This window comes from Gossypium arboreum, chromosome 5 (assembly GCF_025698485.1).
Source record: "Gossypium arboreum isolate Shixiya-1 chromosome 5, ASM2569848v2, whole genome shotgun sequence".
NCBI classification, from domain to species: Eukaryota; Viridiplantae; Streptophyta; class Magnoliopsida; order Malvales; family Malvaceae; genus Gossypium; species Gossypium arboreum.
This window is the reverse complement of record NC_069074.1, coordinates 62,939,305-62,957,071: the sequence shown is the minus strand read 5'-3', so window position 1 is coordinate 62,957,071 and position 17,767 is coordinate 62,939,305. Positions and strand designations below refer to the sequence as shown.

General features: G+C 33.4%; 2 protein-coding genes across 2 annotated transcripts; both read right to left on the bottom strand.

Annotated features, from left to right (window-relative positions):
- Positions 1-425: 425 nt before the first annotated feature.
- LOC108450692 (uncharacterized) lies at positions 426-4,888 on the bottom strand. The gene is made up of 7 exons (XM_017748427.2): positions 4,327-4,888; positions 2,776-2,835; positions 2,442-2,690; positions 2,143-2,219; positions 1,392-1,468; positions 816-948; positions 426-731 (listed from the first exon to the last, which is right to left on the bottom strand). Exons 1-7 carry the CDS (start codon positions 4,775-4,777, stop codon positions 576-578), a joined length of 1,203 nt encoding a protein of 400 aa, XP_017603916.1. The 5' UTR covers positions 4,778-4,888; the 3' UTR covers positions 426-575.
- A 10,988-nt stretch (positions 4,889-15,876) lies between these two features.
- LOC108451167 (aspartic proteinase CDR1-like) lies at positions 15,877-17,481 on the bottom strand. The gene has a single exon (XM_017748898.2). It carries the CDS (start codon positions 17,400-17,402, stop codon positions 16,104-16,106), a length of 1,299 nt encoding a protein of 432 aa, XP_017604387.2. The 5' UTR covers positions 17,403-17,481; the 3' UTR covers positions 15,877-16,103.
- Between the last annotated feature and the right edge of the window lie 286 nt (positions 17,482-17,767).

Here is a 17,767-nt window from a genome sequence, read left to right as displayed (position 1 = left end):
ATGTAAACTCTCGATCTAGTGCAGAATCAGGATATAGAGTGATGGTACAATCTGTGTGTGAAATTGTATGAGTCTATCAACTATTACGTGAAGTTGGTTTGGAAACAACTACATTACCAACAGAGTTATGTTGTGACAATCAAACAACTCTTCACATATCCTCCAATCCAATATTTCGTAAACGAACAAAGCATATTGAGGTTGATTGTCATTTCATTCGTGAAAAGATTCAAAAAAAAGTTTTATCTCTATAAGTTAAGTTAAAACTGAAGGTCAACTAGAAGATAAATTTACAAAAGCTTTGAGTTGAGTTGATTACATTTGTGACAAACTGAACATGATCAATATCAATATTCCAGCTTGAGGGGGAGTGTTGTGAATATAATATAAGATAAATAGTGTAAGAGCTTATATTAAACTCCTACTTCTTTCCCTAGCTAAACTCTTGTAAACTAGTATATATTTATGATATTCCTTTAAGTGATGGTCAACAAAAAATAGAAAAAACAGATTACAAAATCATCACCTCTATAAGAATGTGAACATAAAACCAGAAGATTTGGAACTTCCATACTTCATCTATTGGAAGACATGGCTTCCTCAATTTTCCTAATTATGACACTAAGACTAGCACCGTTTTCCATAGCTTTGAATGCTGCTCGATGAGCATGTCTATGCCACTTAAGCAGATTGTAAGACTGTAGCACTGACCACCTTGCTTGATTTGACATCTTCTCGAAAGTAATGCCATACTCAGTCAATATTCAAATCAAAAAATCATAAAAACTTGAAAACTAAGAGTGCCAAAATCGTACCTGCGCTACCGAGAGTGGGGGTTGAAGAAGAACAGAGATGCTTCTAAACAAGTTCTCATCATTCTCACCACCCTCAGCGTCACCATAAACAAGTGCTTCAGCTGCAGTGCCAGCAAAAAGTACCATGCAGTATCTGAACAATAAATCATGTCCCATATTATATTTCAGGCTTAGGCCTTCATTAAACGCTTAATCATAATTAAAAAATAGAGATATATTATAGCATAGATGCTGTTCCAATAATGACTTTATAACCTGCCATAAGCAGGCATTCGCAACGGAATCAACATGGGGTAATCAGAACCAGCCTGGTGATGAAACAAAGAATTAAAATGGACAGCTAGTAAAAACCAAGAAGCTTTTTTCAAGGAATCATCATGAGAGAGCATAGTTAAAGTTTCACCACGTAAGCTGGAAGAAAAAAAGAACCCATTTGGAATGCTTTCTGAACAGATAATTTAACATGAAATATTTTCTACTGAATTTAGGAAAGGCATGCTCACAAATCAGATTACCAAATAAAATCATGTTCAATCGTTTAGTATATGAAAAATGGAAACAACTTGTCCTACCAACCTATCAAATGTGGAACCACTCAATTGTCCTTCTGCCATTTCATTATTCATGTTTTCATCCCAAAACTGAGTTCCAGCCTGTAAAAAAGTGCAGAATTTTAGGATCAACTGACATATTTTGATCCAAATTAGTCAGGTTCCGTAAAAATTCTTCTTAAAGAAAGCTGAGGGATTACAAAGCAGTGCATTATCAGGAGCCATTGCCTGGTGATGGTAAAATCCAAGGCTTAGTTACAGAAAATATCATGTTCATGTAAAATTTACCTGGTGATATGATCATGTCCAACTCACCAGTCACAAGTCTGGCATCCTAGAGACCACCCTAGCAATAGGATTTTTGTTCTTATTTTTTCAAATGTGATAACTAATACATGGTTCAAGGTAATATAAAGACAAGTAAAAATGAGAAGACTTTTGAGATATTTGAATAACTAAGAAATTCAAACATGATCAAGAATCCCAGCAAAAGATATAACATATAAACTTAAAGCAGCCAACAAAATTCTGGACTTGTTCCTTTGATATATTCCACTTGATCTGACACTTGAAAATAAAGCCTCTAAATCTTTTGTTCAGATATCAAAATTGACCTCTAATATTAATATTAGTTCATTAAAGCCCGTAGTTTAATATTCATCTTGATAAACTGTCTCAAAGTTGGAGAAATTGATCACATCACCACAAAGAAGGCAGCACCAATAGCATTGAAAAGAAAAGGTTTCACAAAAAGAAAAAACTGATAACTTAAATACCTGCCCTTGAATTCCCATTTGCATTGCAACTATTGGGTCTAAAATCACTCCACGAATAGGGCAACCCATAAGATAAGCTGTGAATAAACTAAAGATAATTAATTATGCTGCTAACAACCCAAAACAAACAAAGAACAGTCTAATATAATCAAATGAAATCATGGAAGGTGCTAAATGTGAGAAATCAGACAGTAGTGATGGAATAGGCATAAAAGTTTCATATGTAAGGCTCGCACTCAATGTTTTCTTTTGTATGCAGAAATTGCTTTGGCATTAAGAGCAAACAATTGATCATATACCTACTAGCAGATGCCCTGCTTCATGAACTAGAACCCGACGCCTATATGGAGGCCAATAACTAGAGATTTGAGCTAAACAGGTACCACCAAGGAAGAGAGAGTCTGTGAAGGCTAGCCCTAGTATGATTGCAAGTTGAGGCCTGATATCAATTCCTTGTTGAAGTAGATAGGATACCCCACCAAGAAAACCAGCCAATACAACACTTGAGCTTCCAGAAAGACCCCACTTCTTTGGAGAAAATTTAGAAGCTGATATAAGAAAAAAAAAAAAAAGTCCTCAGTTGAGATCATATATGACAAATTAGACCACTTCAGGAAATTAAAATAAATATACCTTCTAGGCCAGTAGAAGACTTCAACACAGAAGGCGTAACATCCCTAGAGCCATCCAAAACTGCAGAATGCAGGGAATTATTCGTGGACCATCTTAGTTATTTGGGAATAAAATTTTAGGTATTATAGATAAATGTATTGGAAGGGAAATGTCCTCATGTGGCTATCATTAGCCCTAGCAATATGATAATGCAGTTGGGATAAAATTGCTCAGATATCATCAGTAAGGACATTCCATTGAAGCATTATTGTACAGGGCAATGAGAACTGATGTATCATTTCCAAACCAAGAAACATAAGACAAAATTAAATATACATTAACATCTCATACATAACAATAACCACATCATTAAGATTGCATTTTGATAGTCAAGCATGAAAATAATTGCTAATTGAAAAGAACAACAGACTCGCAGTAAGATAAGCAAAAAAGTCATGAAATACTAATCTAACAGATCACCAGTGCCAATTAAGGACATTCATAAAGCATAGCAGCATTAGAATCCTGGTATAAAGCATTGCTCTTTAGAAACAAGGAACCAAACAATGACTTGAAAACCAAGCCAACAAATACAAGACAGTCGAACTTGCTTTTCACTTTAATTATATAAAAAACATCTATTTGACATAATATTCATTCATAAATAATATACCATACATCAATATGAAGAAGATGCAACACCAAATTATGCATATTCTCAAAAGGAGAAAATAAAAACTATCAAGAGCTCAAAGAGACATCAAACTGTCTCCAACAAAAAGGATAGAAATTGGTTCTATGTTGCTGGTGAATCTTATAGCCCAAAGAGACACCAAACTTTTCAGGTAAAGTAAGCTAATGCCAATGGCTAAACTAACTGCACCACATTGTGCTTTATCTAGAAGAAATTATCTTAGCAACTCTCAGGCAATGATGTCAAAATCTACTTAAAATTATTTTATGATTACATGTATATTACTTGAACCAAGATATAATGGGCACTTTCAGGTGCAAGTTTGGATAGTATTTTGTGAATCTGAGTTTTCTTTATAAAAAACTGGTAACCCTTGAATCCTTTTGTGACTCTTGCACATATCCTTCTTTTTCTATTTTTGAATTAATGGTCCTTATATTGCCATATATTCATCACCGAGCTCACTTTCCTCTGATTTTATGAACATCTTTTGACCTACTCTCCAAAATGTTTTTTGCTTCTCTGAAAAAATGCATCTTTTGGTCGTTTAAAAAGTTACAAATTAAGTAACAAGCCTTAATTAATTCGAATATTTTCTCTTTTCATCTTGGGCCAAAACTAACACTAAAATCCTGAAAAGTATAAAATCATGTTCTTTTTTCCTATCACAAATATTCTAGCATGCAATTATGTTATCAACTGCATGAAAAATACATAAAAGAACTAAAAAGGAAAAAAAAAATTAGCACCAAGCATTCATAATTCAGCAAAATTCAGAAATCAAAATATCAAATCAGCATTCAAAAATTTCTAAAAATTCAAACATCGTTATCATCATCATCATAATTTTGAATGAATAGAGAAAGTAAATAATTTACCGATGCTACTGAATCTTCCGAAATTGGGTAAAAAACCTTTGGCCTTAAGGAACTCATAAGCCATGCCAACAAGTCTCATGTCATCAGCATTAAGGCAGGTATCCAAGACCTCCCAATCCCTCACAGACCCACCAAAAAAACCCAGATCGCCAATTCGTGACCGAGCTGACTGGGTGGATAAGGAACCATTTTCCTCAACAGAGTCGTCGCTATTGTCTTTTTCAATGGATATAAGGAAACTTAGAGCAGTAGCTAAGTCCTTCTTCTTCACTGCTTCCTCGTATTCTTGCCATTCCCTCAGAGCTCTTGGTGGGTGGTAATGGATGCTTTTTGGTGGTGGTGTTTGGAAGGAAATTGGATGACACTGAGAGAGAGGAAGCGAATGGGAAGTAACGAAGTGTGGGAAATTTTGGGTAAATGATAAAGAAGGAGGAGAAACAGAGAGAGCCATATGAATTAAAAATAAAATAAAATAAAAAATTGTTTTAAGAACAGTCGATGGACAAAAAATGGTAAATAAAAACAAAAGGAAGGCTCATTGTCAAATCCAAAATTACCATTATTATGTAATAGCAAAATAATGTTTTGGGATATTTATTATGTTTTCCCTGACATTTTCTTTTTGCCACTTGTTGAGATATTTGTTAGTAAAAGAAAAAGCAAGAATAAATGGAATGAATTTACAACTTTAAGATATACACTCACCTTTGGTTAATTATTAATATTTTTATTAAATTATAGAGTAAATATTTGAATATTATATTTTAAGTTTTTATATTTTTATATATTTAAAATTTAGTATTGAGACTTTTACTTTTAAATATTTAGCCCTTTTAGTTTTCAAATTTAAAATTTATATTCAATTGTTAAACATTATTAGATTCTACTGTAAAATTTGCAATTGTAATATTCTGAAATTAAAAAGTACTCATTTAGCAACAATATAATAATAAAAAAATAGCATTGTGTTGGATTTGAATTTAACAAATAATTTTAATAGCATTTTAATAAATCTTAAACGTTACATAAACATTTTAACCAAAATAAAGTATTTGAGCTAACCAATAACATTTTGTTTTTTAAATATATTTTCTTGTCTTTTGTTAGAATGTATATATGGCAATAGGGTTAGTTGAAGAAGAGTGAGGGTGCTATTGGCTATAGCACTCAAGCGTTCCTCTTGTTGAGTGAGTGGTGGCTATAGCCCCCCGACTATTTCCTAAAGTGTAGGTTGCGGTGGCTATAGCCCCCTGAGCATTCTCCTATAGTTATTAGTTAATTACAGTACTCATAGCATTATGGTTTGTACAGTATTTGAATTTCCTATACCATTATGGGTGGTGAAGCAGAGCGAGAGGCGGCCCTCACCCTAAGGGGTTTACAATTATACCCATTGAGTTTCCTCTATTAAACCCATGACCTTAGCAACAGTGTACTACCAATTCCCTTACCTTAAAGGAGCTATATAACAGTGCGAATGAATCTATCAAATGAATTACTCGCTAAGGACAAAAAAGCCCCTTAAGTGGCATCATATGATTCTACTTAAGGGAATCCCATATTGATTGGTTTAAAAAGGGAAATAGCACATTTTTTTAGTCAATTGAAAAGGATTTGTGAGCAAAGGCATGAAGAAGCCTAGCCTCAAGTAATACGTGAAGCTCAGACGACTAAGAAAAGAATGTTACCCCTATATACCTACCTCGAGGAGGCTTATCGATTTAACACTAGGAACAACATGGGTTGTAACAACAATTAAAGAAAGTATTGTACAAACCATAATGGTATAGAGTATTATAATTAACCAATAATTGCAAGAGAATGTTCGAGGGGCTATAGCCACTACGACCTACACTTTAGGAAATGATCGAGGGGCTATAGCCACCACTCACTCAATAAGAAGAACGCTCGGGTGCTATAGCCAATAGAGCCCTCACTCTTCTTCGACTAAGCTTGTTACCATATATACATTCTACAAAAGACAAGAAAAGATATTTAGAAAACAACTTCCCCTCCCTCGCCTTCCGTAAGGGGTGATAAAAAATTAATGTACCAAATCATGTCAAAAAGTTGAAGTATAAGAATTGAATCTTAAACTTGAGGGTAACACAAGGATCAAACTTAAAAATTGACCATTATTATATAATAAAAAATTTGAGTGTAGCAAAAGGACTAAAATTAAAATTGTATCATTTCCCTATAAAATGCAAAAAGAAAAAAATAAGAGAATATTCTATATGTCAGCACAGGGAAGGTTTAATATTCCTTTTATATATAGGTACTAGTATGATTCCTATGCTTCACGTTGAGTTGGTTATTTGTTTGTACCAAATTGTAGAGTACAAATTTGAAGGCTAAAATATATTCTAATCTTACTTTTATTTTTAAAATTTAGATCCTATATTTTTAGGTTTAATAATATAGGTTCAATTGTTACCACTATTAAAATTCTTCTATTTAATTTATTGGTGTAACATTTTGAAATATAAAAAAACACTTGCTAATCATGTAAAAATAAAAATAAGATTGAAAATGTTTATATCGATATTTTCTTAAAAATTCATTCAAACTTGTCATAATAAAATAATAGACAATATTATAAAAGTAGAAGGATTAAATTATGTAAAAAATAAGGTATCTAGATTAAATCCCAAGTTTCAACATAATACAAGGGCTAAAACTAAAGTTTGATCATTGTTTTATAAATAAATAAATAAATAAATAAAAAGCAAAGCAAACCTAAAAGAAATAAAGTCATATATTCATCTCTAAGACCCTCAAAGCTTTCAAATTATACAACCAAATAATGTTTTAATAAAAAAATCAATGATATTAACTATTTGGACTAATTAATAACATTATAAAACTATAGGATCAAATTACACTAGAAATTAAAATGTAGCACTTAAATGAAAAATTTAAGCATAATAAAGGGACCAAATTTAATTTTTAACCATTTTCCTAAAATTGCAAAATAAAGGGTAAGCACTAACGTAATGTAACGATCCAACTTCCATCGGTGTCGAAAAATGTGGCTTTAAGAACTCATTTCTATAAACCGAGTCCGGAAATATTAAATAGAGATATTTATGGAGTTAGTAGATCGTTAAACTAAAACTTAAGTGAGTAATTTAGCAAAATGTGTCTAATTAAGGCTCATGGGCTAAATTAGAAAAGTTTAATTGTTATAGATTTTTAACTAGAATAAGGCTTGAGGACTTAGATAACAATTATCCAAAGGTTTAAAATGGAAAATAAACCAAGTCTTAATGGATGGGAGTGGGATGTGATGCTAATTGTCATTAGTTTAAGTTAATTAAAGATTAATATTAATTAAGCTTAATTATGTTTTAATCGACCTATATAAGTAAAATTGAGTGGAGAGATGTTTTCATCTTCTCCAAACTCAACCGTCCACCTTAGAAAGCCATTGAAGAAAAGCTTGGAAACCTAGTTTTAACTTTCAATTATCTTTACAACTAAGTCCCCAACCATTTTTTCTTTGATTTTTATAGATTTTTTATCATATGTGAAACACCCGAGTATCTTATTAACCCAAAATCTAGGAAGAGTTAGGATTAAATTGAAAGGATTAGTGAATTGTTGGGCTCTACCGAGAAATTCAAAAATTTTAATGGTCGAATTACGATTAAGTGGATTTCAGTTCTGGTTCAGTTAAGATGGAATCGACTGGTTCCAAAATGGGAGACAAAATGATTAAGGATGAATGGTAGAAATGGTCGATAAAAATTGTGCGTATATATATAGGAGTGTGTGGAGACAGAATTTTCTCAATTCTGTTTACCAAATTTTCACTTTAAAGTATCGTCTTCTTCAGTCACTCTAAAGAAGAAGAGGATTTAGTTGGAAGAAGCTCTACATGTTGCAAAAGTTGTCTGAATTGAAGTTTGGTTGTAAAGAAATTGAGAAACTGGTAAGCTTCCTTGCCTCTCTATACCTGTGGATTAAAGAAAGGGTAAAGTAGTAACTCTAAAAAGCTCTTAAATAATTTTGGATTTTGGGTTTTAAAAGGGCTGAACACCTTTAGTTTAACCAATAAATGGTTATCATGCTTAGCTACTAGGATAAAGAAAACTCTGGCGTTTGGACAAGTTAAGCTGATAAAGATAAGGGAATTTAGGTGAGCTTTTGTACCTTGTCTTCTGGATGCTAGATGTTGTTGTGTAAACTTGCCAATTGTTTGCTGATTGCTTAATAGTAGATAGTTGTTGTTTGGATAATTGGTGTGGCATATGCATAACAATATAGTGTATGGTATGCTTCAATATTGCATGCATGGTATGGAAGGAAAATTATAAACGGGCTAGATGAAGTTAGGATTTGAGGATGGGAATTTCTGTTAGATACTACCATACGATGTTGCTGAGTGTAAATCGTGATGTGAGAAGCTTTGGGCATTGCAGAGGGGACACTGTGATGTTCGAGTATCAAGGTTAGGAATGGCGAAATGGAAGAATAGGGAAAAATAAAATTCCTATTAGATACCGCCATACAGTGTTACTAAGTGCAAGCCATGATGTTCAAAACCCCAGGCCTTGTAGAGGGGGACATTTAGGTGTTCCAGCATCAAGGTTGATATGAGATAGATCAATATCAATGGTTATTAAGTTCTATAGAGCAACACCGCAATGGTGATCAGAAGGCTCTATGGGGTGACACCACGACAACAATAAGTAGGCTTTATGGGCCGACACTGCAGTGGCAGTCAACATGCTCTATGGGGTGACATTACGACAATAGTCAATAGGTTGTGTGAGGTGACATCACGACGGTAGTAAGGTCTTACGGGGCAACACTTCAAAAGAGGTCTAATGTGTAAGGCCATAGCTCGACTATGGCAACCTTGAGAGTCTGTCAGGACATTAAACATAGAACAAATATGTGTAAGAGTAGCTTAGCTACGACATCATCGAGATTCCACCGGGACAATAAACACGAGAAAGTCTGCCAGAATGTTAAACATGGAAGAACAATTGGAAAGTTTGCAGTTTAAGAGGGACACCAAGGTTGAAAGTAGAATTCGCGATATGACTAGCATGGTAAGTCACAAGAATGAATTAGCTTGGTGTATCTAAGGAACATAGATTACCAAAATAATAGAATACACCAAAGGTGATAATGAATGGGGCCTAGGGAACGTATCAACCCTAGTTAGGATAAAAGGAGGAAGAAACTCTTTAAATAAGGACGTCTACATAATGTTCGTCAAAACTAATCTATCAAGGGAGTTGTGGATCCCACATGGTCTAAGATGACATGAAAGATGCCATACTAGAATATAATCATAAATTGTAATTCAATAACGAGTTAGCCATAAGGCTCGGTAGCCTAATAAAAGTCTTCCTTAGAGGAAATGACTGTTCAAGGTTGAATGGTCAACAAAGTTTAACAGAGAATAGTGGATAACGGAGGTTCATCAGAACCATGGGAAAACGATGGATATCTTGTTGCTCTACCTATGGTAGGAGCCGTATGGAAGATGAAGTATCTTAAAGAACAAACGAAAATGGTGGCTATTATGGAGGTCACATTGTAAGCATTATTTCCCCAAGGAAAAGAAAATGTATTCGGGTAATGACCTACATTTACAAAAATTATTTGGGTATCTCACCTTACGGAGAAACCATGATTATAATATATTAGGAACCTAAGTCTACCAATGAATGACTCAGAGAGCCCAAGGCATGGGCCTTGCCAACTAGGTTTGTGGAATCTATTATGAAAGCCAGAGAGTTTAATTCTGAACTAGAAAACCCAATTTCTTAAAATTTATGGGATCTTATACACATATTTGTACATATCTCACTAAGTTCTCTCGAACTTATAAACGTCCTAATTGCAGGTTGGATAAGGACCCAGGCAAATCAAGAGGGACCAAGCTAGACTCAACCAAAGTTAAGTGGTGTGTAGTAGTTGCCCATGTATATAGAAGGGCACCCATAAAGGCCTCGCCTCAAGGTCTAAGTTGATTACATATGTTAATGAGCTTCAATCTAGAAATTGTAAATAAATCCTGAAATTAGAGTCTTAAGAATTTTATTACCAGTTTTGTACAAGTTGTATTAACAACTAGAATTTTAAAATTTTAGTTGTTTAAGTATGTAATTAAATTGGAAATTGAAATTTCGTTGAATTTTTTGGGTTAGTATAGCATCCGACTCACAGACCTGATGATTGAGTTAGATATTGTATCACACCTTAAAATTGGGCCTAAAAGTTTCGAGGGTAAATTAAGAATTTTGGCTCGAAGTGGGTTCAAAAATTTTGAATTATGGTAACCCAAAATTATTTTCGATCACAGCTTTTGAAAAAATTAAACCAGAATTTGAAAATAATGCTGAAAAGACCTTGAATTGAAAAATAAGGACTGTTTTGTAAAATGGTTCAATTTAGGAGTAGTTTTAAAGTAATTTTTCCAAAGCTTTAAAAATACCCAATTTTCTCCCTTTATCTTCACAAAACCTATGTTAGTTCTTCACATTCTTTTTGTTTTGTCATTGATTGTCTTCCCAAACCCCATTCATTCAATTTTGATTCATAACCTTCATTCTTTTGATTTCTTTCATCCGCATAACTTTTGGGTTTTTTAGATCTTTTATTAAACACTCAATTCTTCATCAACTAAGTTAATGTTTCATTTTCCTATTATTTTTTAATGATACCTAGCCTTTTAAATTGCGTTTTTATCTGTTGAATTGAAATATTTGAATAAAAACAGAAAATTATTAATGGCGAAATTTAGGATTTTACATAAAAGAAATGTTTCAAAGCGTTTTTCAACTTGTTTTGACATGATTAGAAAGTTTCTAAACTTTCCTTAAAGTTTTGTTAAGAGATTTTTAGGTTTTATTAAGTTTTCATGAAAAATGTTTATTTTACGTCAAAATTTTGGAACCATGAATTTAGGCAATTTTGTGTAGTTTGAACGTTAAGAATCAATCATAAATAAATAATTAGATGAATGGAATTAGTTTTAGGCAATGAGGATAAGTGGCGATTGAGATGATTGAGTTTCAAGTTTGCCATGTAGAAGATTTTGGTTCCAAAAGGAACTAATTTAGACCTGCATTTTAATCGTTTTAAGATTGTTTATAGCTGAATTTTAATAACGGTCATTGTGTGGTTAACTTTCGTGAAGATACAGAAGTGTTGGAGCCTTCGATGAGTAAGGCAAAAGGAAAGGAAAAACAAGTTTAAGCTATCGATGACTAGGCGAAAGCATGAATGGTTAGTGTTTGGAATCGCTGTTAGGAGACACGATTCATAGTGTTAATTGGGAGCTTAGGAATAGCCTAAAGCCATATCTTAAGTTCCGAGTGTAAGCTTTCTATTCCCCTTGATTTATTTTGGCAAAATGTGTGATTGTGTGAATAATTTTGGATAGAGTATTATGATGCGATTTTGTGACATGAGATGTATGTGATGGCTATTGTAAATTGTGTTGTGTTGTGGGCATAATATACATGCCAAATGACAGTGATAATGATATGCTAATAATGTAAATATGCAGCGAAAGTGAGTGGAATTTTAGTAAGTACATTTGTGTTGAATTGTGGAATGTGATATTCTTATGACAGGTAATATGTGAGAATACGTGTATGTGATATATGATGTACTAATTTCAATACATACATATGTGGTTGGATATGTGATGGCTCAATGAGCATTATTATGGCACTTAAAGAGCAATTAAGCGTGAATCTGATAAGCATGCATTGTGTAAAAAATTGTGATATGAATTGATGATTATGAACAGAGATTGCATACATTAAAACAACAATTAAATGTGGTATTTGCGAATATTTTAGCCTTGTAATCTCTTGAAACCGTTGGATATAGCTAGCATGCCATAGGATTTTGAGTACTCACCCTTATGTCAATTATGGGACTATGCTCATGAGTTAAGGTCAAAGATGCCAGAAAGCATAATAAAAATGGTTGTTCAAAAGGTGATCGTAGACTCTCCTCCTCATTTTAAGAGGTCTTATGTGTGCTTTGATGCACTAATAAGAGGCTTGAAAGCAGGGTGTAGGCCACTCATTGGGCCAGATGGTTGCTTCCTAAAATGCCCATTTAAGAGTGAATTTCTCACAGTCGTTGGAAAGGACGCAAACAACCAGATGTTCCTTATTGCATGGGTTGTGGTTAGAGTGCACTGATTCATAGGCCTAGTTTCTTAGTTTCCTATCAACTAATTTTGAGTTGGAAATTGGGTATAGGTACACAATTATCAGTGACCAACAAAAGGTTAGTAAATATACTAATTTGGGTTTGGTCTTGTCTTTTTGTTTTTTCTGTTAAGTATAATTAACTATCTTTTTCTAACAATCTATCTGGTTCATTATGACACAATTAGGGCCATGAGATTGCAATTTTTGATATACTGCCAAGGATAGAACATATGAATTGTGCGAGGCACATGTTTGCAAATTGGTCAATGAGGAATTTAGGGAAATCTTCTTAGTTTGATTTCTGGCAGATTTGTGAAATGTATGACTGAAAAGGAGTGAGAGGAACTATGTACAACACTGGAGAAGAAAGATAAAGATACTTATGATAATTTGATGAGAAAGTCTCTAAAGATGTGGACTAGGGCATTTTTGGAGACTACTTGTAAATAAGATATAGTTGACAACAATCTATGTGAATCATTTAATTCAAACATTATTGAAGCTGGGTTCAAAAGCATTATCAGAATGCTTGAGGATATTAAGACCAAGATAATGACTAGGACAGTACAAAAAATGAAGTTATATAATGGATGAAAGTGAAATTATGAACAATTGGTGAAAGCTAAGCTTGATGCCAATAAGAAGGACTATATAGAGTGGCAATTGGAATGGTGAAAACGGTTGTGAGTTGAGGAAATGAAGTTATCAATATACAGTGGACCTAAGTCAAAGAATATGTAGATGTAGAAATTGGCAAATTAGTGGGATTCTATGTGCCCATGCTTGTGCTGCCATGTATCACCTAGGGCTTCAACCAGATGACTATTTAACATGAATGTCATCACATTGAAACCTACAAGAAAGCTTACTCTTTTCTAATGCAGCCCATAAATGGGCCACATTATTGGGCAAAAACTGGTATTAAGCCAGTGCTACCTCCTATTAAAAAACTGGAAGGCCCAAAAAGAATATAAGGATAGCCAAAGATGAACCAAAGAAATTGAAGCCTGACCACTTGAGCAGGAAAGGTCTACTCATGACATGTACTCAATGTAGCCAACATGGCCATAACAAGGGTTTTGCACAAAAGGAAACAAACATGCTAAACAGGTACAGTGTTGTTCTTCACTTATATATATTGAGTAAATTTTACACTTATTTTGTCTAACCACTTTTATTATGTTCCATGTTTTGCAGCAAGATGCATAACCACTCAAACAAAATGGGAAATCTCCCATTAAAAGGTCAACCACCTTAGATAAATCTAAGAGAAAGCAATCTAAGAAAGACAAAATACATGTAATAGGGTTGTATACAGACTTGAATACTGGGAATCAAACATTTTATGTGAGGTTTCTTCCTTTTACTATTGATCAAACATTGTATATTGTTTGAATATTAATATAAGATACACTTATAGTCTGGTAGAACAAATTTCTTGAATACCAAAGTCACCAAATACCAAGAGAAAAGTTCCTCTCGACCATCTGGGAACACAAGAATCAGTTGTAGGAAATATGAGTAAATCATCGAAGAAATAATTGCTCTGAGTGAATGTCATTTTGTCACATTTTGAGCCTATAGCCTTCTGATTTTGGAATACACTAAGGTAGAATGTTATTTTTTTGAATTAATAACCAAGATGTTGGTTTTTTTTTGTGGTTGATATAGCTAGGTATAGTTCACTTACAGTAGTATGTTATAAATGTTACATCAACTTGTTTTTGGTTGGTATAGCATGAATGGTGTATAGGCTAAATTATTACCTATGGAAAGCTTTTGTAAAATACATTTATCCCAATTGCATTGGGGAAATCATATGATTAAATGATCAAACTTATTATGTTTATTTTCACTGCATTATTTACTAAGCTAAATTAAATTACATAAACAACCAAAATTGATCATTAATTCCAAGCATAATGTTAAATTACATAAACAACAACCAAAATTGGTGATTAGTTCCAAGCATAATGTATATCAACGTTCCAAATTATATAAACAACATATGTTGGATCATTCTACATTCAATCAACATTTCCAACTACTAGCTACATATGTATGCATCTTACAACTATTGCCAACAAAAAAACTTATGGTGATGCATACAATACATAACATGGAGCAAGAAAATAATATCTTATACATTGACTTCTCATTCTTGATAACTTTCATTTTTTGCTTCATGGTCAACATTTTGTTCCTTAATGCTAATTCTCCTTCAACGCCACAAATTGGTCTACTTCCTTCAACCTCAGTGTCAACAACACTACTGCCACTATTATGGCTACCATCAAATGCAACCAAATCCATAACCTTCTCTAAGTGCTAAATTATCCTTTGAAAGATTTTGTTCATTGTCCCACAATTGACGCAATAACTTAGTTGCATAGTCACACATTTGCCCATCATATCACTTGAAGAAATCACAACCACCATGCTACAAACAAACCCCAAATCATTCAAATTGACAACAAAAAATTTTTTAAATCATAAACCCTCAACCTAGGGGAATTTTTGAAATCATCCAAATTGAGCACTAGTAGCAAATAAAATTCTTCTTCATTTACCCAAAAATCTGAACAAACATAAAATCTCATCCCCGAATTTAAATCGCTCTATGAAGTGTTTCTTGGAGCTAACTTATTGCAATGACATTTTACTGCTTCCCCATCGTACACATATTCCTTTTGCGATGAAGTAACAATATTTGGAACTATGCAATACCCAATCTCTAGACTGACTATTCAAACTATGTGATTCAGATTTGAGAAAATTTCCTGAATCTATGATTTCAGGTGACAAGGAAAAAAAAACAACAATTTCCTAAAGATTATGGGATTTTACAATTTGGGAATAAGGAATTTGGGATTCAACGACAATTTGGGAATAATGGATTAAGGATTTAGGAAATTTCCTCAATCCATGATTCAAATTGGAGATTACTAAAGTTTTTAGGGATTTCAAGATTTGGGGATTCCACAAATTGGGATTTTTGAATTTTGGGTTTTTTAAGGTCACAATTATTTGGATTTTTTTTTGGATTATGTTTTTATTCTAATTTATTATATTTAACTTTTTTTTGTCATGTTATCCTTCAACATGGCATGCCACATAGATATCTATGTTGATTGGTGCTTGACTAACATTCAACTGACGTTTTTTATTAAAAATGGGTTGATTTGTAGAAAAATTGTTATTTTGAAGGCCCAAATAAAAAAAATTCAAAGGCACAAAATTAAAAGCCCAAAATGTTGAGGTTTTTTTTTTCGCCTTATGTTTATGACTTAAAGTGATTAATTTTAATTCAATGGTTAAATTATTTTGATTCTCATTGATCTTATAATAAAAACTCATATTATAATTGTCATTCATCCCCAAATATTTCAATCACATCCGTAATAACAACTTTTATAATAAAAACAACTCAAACCAAACCAATTTCGAACCTATGAAATTGGTCCAATGGAAAATCTTTAACTTCAGCAATAACTGACCATAACATCATCTTTATTTGAAGTAGTTTCATATTACCAGTATGATCAACCACCTTTATTAATATATATAATTAATAAAGCAGCAAATCTATATCTGGGTACAATCTGTTGGCGCAAAAGAGACAACCCTCTTTTGAAGATCATACTCCACCTGGAAATTTATTTGTGCGTAGTTTCCAAAGACAGAAAAGGTGTTAACACTGTTTGGGACTACCACCATACAAACCAAGTCCCCATTAACCATAAATGTGTTGACAGGTTGCAACCGAACGTCAGCACCACTGAAATGGAACACCATTTCCGGAACATTGATGTTAGTGTCAGCCCCATAACACAATTTAAATGTGCCCGAAGGGTCTTGCACCGGCTCTTTTCCAATGGCTTCTTTTACCATAGCCTCTACTCTGCTATACAAATCTGGTTCCAAGAGCGTCAATGTTACTCCAGAATCAATCAAGACATTCCCTTGGCTTGAGGATGGATGCGCAGTCTTGTCCCCAATGCTAACACCGTTTAGAGTAAGGTAATAGAATGTTTGAGGGTAATTGGACACAAGAGGAGTTGAAACAGCTTTAGGGTGAGAGATTATTGATTCTTGCCCGAAGATTAGTTTACCACTAGCTTTTGCGAAACGTGGAACAAAACAATATGAGAATCTATGATCAATATGAGGACCTATCTGAGAAACTAATGAAAAAGGCCCTCCTCCTAGACCAACAATTCCAGCAATCCCGAGGTTTCCAAGTTGAACTTGATTATTACGTCCACAACCAAATATAGACGTGGAGAATGTGGTTTTCTGACCATTTATGGAATCGAAGCTCAAAGTATCGGAACTCAAGATTCCTATGGTGCTTGACATATCTCCATAGGTAACATGGTATTGACAATCATTGGTCTTCAAGCATTGTTCTCCGCCAAAAGCTCGACAAGTCTGTGAATCACATGAAAAGGCTTTGTAAGTTGAAGATGCTTGAGGATCAAAAAGAGATGAGCCTTGAGAATTATAACATTTAGTACATGGAACACATTGTATCCAAGTAAGGTCACTTCCAGTATCTACAATGGCGAAGTATTCAACAGGTGGGGTTCCAAAGGAGAGTTTCGTCAGATAAGAGTTTTCAGTTGGAAACACGATGGATTGGACCACCTTTTGGTTGATCAAAGACTGGAAGTGTTTGAATCGTTCCATTGAATGAATGGCATTTTTTGTTAAGATCTCTGAGGAGTTTAGAGAAGCATTATAGAAGGGAGATAGTGGTGAATCACGATGAATAAGTTCAAGACTGAAACCAAACGGTGCCTTTGCTTTAACCCTTGATTCTGATTGAAACACTAGGATAGATAAAATTAGAGTGAGCAAAAGAAACAATTGATGATTCACCATTCTAAAAATAAATAAATAAATAATTGAGAAGAAAGATAAGGCTCAGATGATATGATAAATGACTACTGTATGTTTGAAGTGTATAGCAGTAGCACTTTGCACATGCTTCTACTTATATTGGGTTTCCAAATTTTTTGGCTCAAATTGTTGTGGCTGGATGAAAGGTAAAAATTTTATCGAGATACATGTGTTAAAAAGAATTAAATTATATTTTTTCTTTTTATTAAAAAATAGACAATTAGTCTCTATATGTTAGATCAAAAAGTAAATTGGTCTTTTCCGTTAAAAATTTTGTTAATTTATATTGTTAAAAATTGACATAACTAACAGAATAACCAGATAGTGGCCTATGTCATGCCATGTGT